Here is a 5,680-nt window from a genome sequence, read left to right as displayed (position 1 = left end):
AGATTTTTGGAAACTGAATCAAGAAGTTAAGACAATCAGAGAGAGGAAAAAAGCTCCCAATGAGATAAAATAAAATCATTTACTTTTAATCTCCAATGTAATAAGAACACAACTACACTTAAAAGTTACGTAGATTGACGCAGATCTATTAAGAGTTGCAAGTCAGACGACAAAGAACAAAGAATGAGTCTAAAGAGAAATAATGGAAAAAAATGAGTAATATAGAAATATTAAAAGGAAAGAAGTTGCCTTAGAATGTTTTAGGACCCCGGCCCTGCAGCCGCCGCTCCGGCCCTGTCACTGCCGCCGCTGCCATGCAGCCCTTCGGGCTGGGCCTCCCGTGTGCCCTCCTGCTGTGCGCTGCCGCTGCCCTCCTGGCACCCGCTGATGAGGATCCCCTTGCACAAGTTCAAGTCCATCAGCCAGGCCCTGCGGGCGGCCCCGTGCAGCCCGCCGCACAGCCCCTCTCCAAGTACGCGCTGGGGGCGCTCCCCACCACTGGCCCGATTCCTGAGATACTCAAGAACCACGTGGACGCTCAGTACTATGGCGCCATAGGCATTGGAACCCCGCCACAGGAATTCACTGTGGTCTTTGACACAGGCTCCTCCAACCTGTGGGTGCCGTCCGTCCACTTCAGTATGTGGGACATTGCCTGCTGGCTACATCACAAGTACAATGGGAGTCAATCGAGCACTTATGTGAAGAACGGCACAGACTTCGCCATCTCGGGTCAGGCAGGCTCTCGGGCTACCTGAGTGAGGACATGATCATGCTCCCCTATTCCTCGGAGGGGCAAGGCTCAGGAAGCAGCAATCTGAAGGTAAAGAAGCAGACCTTTGGGGAAGCTACCAAGCAGCCCGGCATCACCTTCATCGCCGCCAAGTTTGACAGCATCCTGGGCATGGCCTTCCACTGTATCTCCCTGGACGCCGTCATGCAGATCTTTGACAATCTCATGAGGCAGAAACTGGTGGAGAAGAACGTGTTCTCCTTCTACCTGAACATGGACCCCACCGCCCAGCCTGGAAGGGAGCTGATGTTCGGGGGCACAGACAGCAAGTACTACCAGTTCACCTACCTCAACGTCACGCAGCAGGCCTATTGGCAAGTCCACATGGACAAGGTGGAGGTGACAAATGACCTGACCCTGTGCAAGGACGGCTGTGAGGCCATTGTGGACACGGGCACCTCTCTCATCACTGGCCCTGTAGCAGAGATCAAGAGCCTACACAAAACTCTGGGGACTGTGCCTCTGATCAAAGGGGAGTACATGTTCCCCTGTGAGAAAGTGACCAGCCTCCCACCTGTCTCCCTTGTGCTGGGGAAAAAGGCTTTTGAACTCACTGGAGAACAATATGTTCTCAAGGTGATCCAGGCTGGACAGACTGTATGCCTGAGCGGCTTCATGGGCATGGACATCCCCCGCCTGGGGGCCGCCTCTGGATCCTGGGAGACGTCTTCATCGGCCAGTACTACACCGTCTTTAACGTGGACGAAAACCTCGTGGGCTTCACCAGGGCCCGCTGATTACCTGTTGTCCTGGCTCACGCTGCCCTCACCTCTACGCTGGGGTGGGGGGCCTTCTGTCAAACAAACCACTGCCCCCTCCAGTCCTCATGAGGCCCATCACTGCTTCCTGTGGCCCTAGGGCCCCCTGACCCCTCCGCTGTTGCTCTGCTGTAGTCCAAGACTCCGTCTGCCAGAACCCCCGGTTCCCACACACTCCTAGGCAGGCCAGGACCAGAACTGCTACTGAGAGGATTTTGTCTGCCTCCTCAGGCCTTTGGGGAGAGAGGCTAGAAGTGGAGGGAGCAGGAGTCTTGGGTTAGTCCCTGGAAGAGGAGACTCCTCCCCCTGCCTCCATGCTTCAGGGCCTTGGGCCTCACCTTGCACAAGGCTGAGCCCCAGGAAGCTGAGCCGTGGGTGTTGGACCAGGCCCTTATCACTGGGCTCAGGCTGTGATCCCCTGCCTCCCAGGCCCAGGCCCAGCCCCAGACAGGAGGCCTGAGAATCTACTCCAAGCCACTCCAGGGGGCAGGCAGAAATGCCCTCTGGGGGGCAGCTTTGTGGGCTCCACTCAGAATGTGGGGCTGGGACCTCCAGCCCTTCCACCAGCCTTCTGTATCTCTTCTGTGATTGCAAATAGTTGGAATAAAAAAAAAAAAAGAATGTTTTAGGACCACAAGAATCTTGAAAACTGACAGTCTTCTAATTGGGACCCAAATCAAGACCATTAGTAAAAAAAAATCTTAATATTTTTGTTCTTATTTGTAAAATAACTATCTCTCCTAGGATTTTTCCTGGCTCTTTCATTCAAGGCCTATCAAAACTGGCTCCAATTGACTTGCCTAGGCTTTCTTCCTATTCCATCATACACTCTCCCAACTAGCTAAATTGGACTAATCTCCCTGCCCTCTTCTCACCCTGTCATTTCACATTTCCTGTCATTTCACATTTCCATGAATTTGCTAACATTATCACCCAGGTCTTCTGTCTCAGGATGAAAATATCTCTTATCACTTAAAAACTAACCCAAAATTAATGTCTTCCATAAAGCCTTCCTAGACTGCCCTCAGAATTTCAGCATGTTCTCTCCCTCATTAAATTTCTCATGATACATTTGTTTCCTCTGTCCTTTGCAAAGTTTACTTTATATGATAGATATTTATGTGCATTTCATGTTCTCCCCTTAATACTATAAAGTCCTTGATAAATAGAACTGTATCAGTTTTCATTATATTACCAGTGGTGCCAGGAAAAAAAAAACTGAATATAGGTTTACTTTTAAAATGTGTGTTGACCTGAAAGATCCTCCTTTGCACCCGCCTGCTTTTAGAGAAAAGAACAGAAGCATTTAACTCATGAACTGTGGTGTAGAATAGGTTAATAATTCTATATACAAGGGAACAGATAGTTTAGGGGTTATGCAATGAATTGTGGCTTTCAATTCTGTGCTGCAGATTTAAACTTGTTCAGTAGGGAAATAACTCAGTACATGAGATAGAGAAGGAGAAGATGGATTATATCATTTAGCTGGGTGGGAAAAGGTACAGTCTGTAGGGAGAGGGCATAACATTTAATTAGTCAAGAGGTCAAGAAATAGCAAAATCTTTGGTGCCCCTGGTATGAAATATTAATTTTGTTCAGGCATAGAGTCAGAATGTTTAAAGACTTTTTCTGTTCCCTCCAAGTCATGACTGCTGTTGTTCATGGAAGCCATGTGGTAGAGGGGAATAGATGTTTGTTCTCTTGCTGTATATTGCTAAGTAAATATGGAAGGTTCACCTTCAAAACCTTGGACTTGGAAGATTATTTTTAAAGTTTAAAGTATATGAGTTAGTAATCAAAGTAGCTTGATTCGTGTTATATTTTCCTTTGTTGTTACAGCAACAGTGGGAGTGGCAGTGTTAATACTAGTAACACAATCTTCCCACTATATACAAAGATAAGTTCCAAATTAATATAAGTCTTTGCCATAAAGGATGACATCACAAACAAATTAAGGGAGTAAAGAAGAAAATGCCTGTCAGATGTATGAATAAAGAAATTCTCCACAAAGGATAGAAAAAATTACAGAGAATAAAAAAACAATTTTGACAATATAAAATTAAAAACAAATAAAAGCAACTTGGTTAAAATTAAAAAGGCATCTAGTACCTGGAGAAAATTACTTGTAACAAATTAATCTGATAAATATTTCAAAGAGATAGAGCAAGCTAATTTATATTTATAAGAGCAATTCCCCAATTAATGAGAACAAAGAATATGCAGACACAGATACCCCTGCTAGAAACCAAGCAAGGGTATCAATTGGGGGATGCCTGACCAAATTCTTGTATTTTAATGTAATGGGATACCAGTACATGCAAGAAATTATAAAGGGAATGGTTTCAGAAAAATCTAGGAAGACCTACTTAAACTAGTGGTCAGTTGTTTCAATCATATCTGACTCTTTGTGTCTTCATTTAGGGTATTCTTGGCAAAAACACTAGAGTGGCTTGCTCTTTCCTTCTTCAGCTCATTTTAAAGTTGAGGAACTGAAGCAAAGAAGGTTAAGTGACTTGCCCCAAGTCACACAGGTGAGATGAGTATTCCTGACTTCAGGCCCCACATTTTATCCACTGCACCATTTAGCTCCCCCTACTATCAATAATATTGTATTTGTCTATAATAGATAATAGTGATTCACAAATTTAAATATATATGTATATACATATATTGCTATGCTTACTATTCATAATCACCATGCTATGTGTAATGAAAATTTCAATCTATGGATATCTAGCAGAAGAAATAAGAACAATGAGGAAACAAGATAGAATTAGTATTATCTACTTCGTTTGGTTTGATATTGTAATTGTACTGAAGATTCTTTCAGTGTTAGAAGAATTTACATCCTATCACTTTTTAAAAGTTTTTTTTTCCTTATTTAATGTTTTGTGTTGTTCAAATAACAAAAATCCTCACTTCTATTGCTCTCCCCAATGGAAAAAAAATACATATAATCAAGCATGACAAATTTCCTAAAAGCGTATTAAAAAAAAATAGATGCAACCTGCTAAAAATGGATACAGCCTACAACCTGAATTCATCTCCCCTCTGTCAGGAGGTGAATAGCATGGTTCACATTGAATCCTCTGGAATCGTGGTTGGTCTTTACATTTTTGAGGGCTTTTAAGTTTTAAGTCTTCCATAGCTGTTTATCTTTAGAATACTGTGATTGTATAAAATATACTCCTGGTTCTCCCTACATTTTATTTCAGTTTAAGTAGGTCTTCCCCAATTTTTCTGAAACCATTCCCTTTATAATTTTTTACATAGTAATAGTATCCCATTACATTGATACACAACAATCTGATCTGGCTGTCCCCAATTGATACCCCTGCTTAATTTCTAGGGATTACATGTGTGTAGATTCTTTGTTCTTTTTTTTCTTTTTTTTTTTTTTTTTGCTTTTTGGAGGGCAATTGGGGTTAAGTGACTTGCCCGAAGTCACACAGCTAGTAAGTGTGTCAAGTGTCTGAGGCTGGACTTGAACTCAGGTTCTCCTGACTCCAGGACTGGTGCTCTATTCGCTGTACCACCTAGCCACCCCCATATATATGTTGGGACACACTTGTCTCCTTTTGATTTTTTATTTTTTGCTCTTTTGGAGGGGGGAAGCAGGGCAATTGGTGTTAAGTGACTTGGCCAAGGTCACCCAGCTAGTTTTTGTTTTTAGATCCTTTATTCTTATTAATTGGAGAATTGCTCTTTTATAAATATAAATTAGTTTGCTCTGTCTCTTTAAAATATTTATCAGATAAATTTGTTACAAATAATTTTCTCCAGGTACTACATTCCCTTTATATTTTAACTAAGTTGGTTTTATTTGCTTTTAATTTTAAATTGTCAAAATTGTTTTTTATTCTCTGTAATCCTCTCTATCCTTTGTGGAGACTTTCTTTATTCATAGACCTGAAAGGCATTTTCTTCTTTACATCCTTAATTTGTTTATTATGTCATCCTTCATGGCAAAGTCATATATTAATTTGGAACTTATCTTTGTATATAGTGTAAAATAATTTCAGCTAGAATATTTTCCATTTAATGTTCCAATTTATTTTTATTTGACTCTCTAGGGTTCTCTAAAAAATCTTCTCACCATCTGCAAAAATGTGATGTTTTACTGTATTCT

At 42.0% G+C, this 5,680-nt stretch overlaps 1 protein-coding gene across 1 annotated transcript; it reads left to right on the top strand.

The window, feature by feature from the left end:
- Positions 1 to 308: 308 nt before the first annotated feature.
- CTSD (cathepsin D) lies at positions 309 to 1,649 on the top strand. The gene is given in 5 exon segments (XM_069065407.1): positions 309 to 377; positions 379 to 430; positions 433 to 720; positions 723 to 1,418; positions 1,421 to 1,649. Coding segments are annotated over 5 exon segments (1,209 nt in total). The 5' UTR covers positions 309 to 314; the 3' UTR covers positions 1,531 to 1,649.
- The last annotated feature ends 4,031 nt before the right edge of the window (positions 1,650 to 5,680 follow it).

Source organism: Petaurus breviceps, unplaced genomic scaffold (genome assembly GCF_028583685.1).
Source record: "Petaurus breviceps papuanus isolate PSGF00001 unplaced genomic scaffold, PetGlider_PUasm1.0 90686, whole genome shotgun sequence".
In the NCBI taxonomy this organism is placed as follows: domain Eukaryota; kingdom Metazoa; phylum Chordata; class Mammalia; order Diprotodontia; family Petauridae; genus Petaurus; species Petaurus breviceps.
This window is presented reverse-complemented; position numbering and strand designations above follow the sequence as displayed.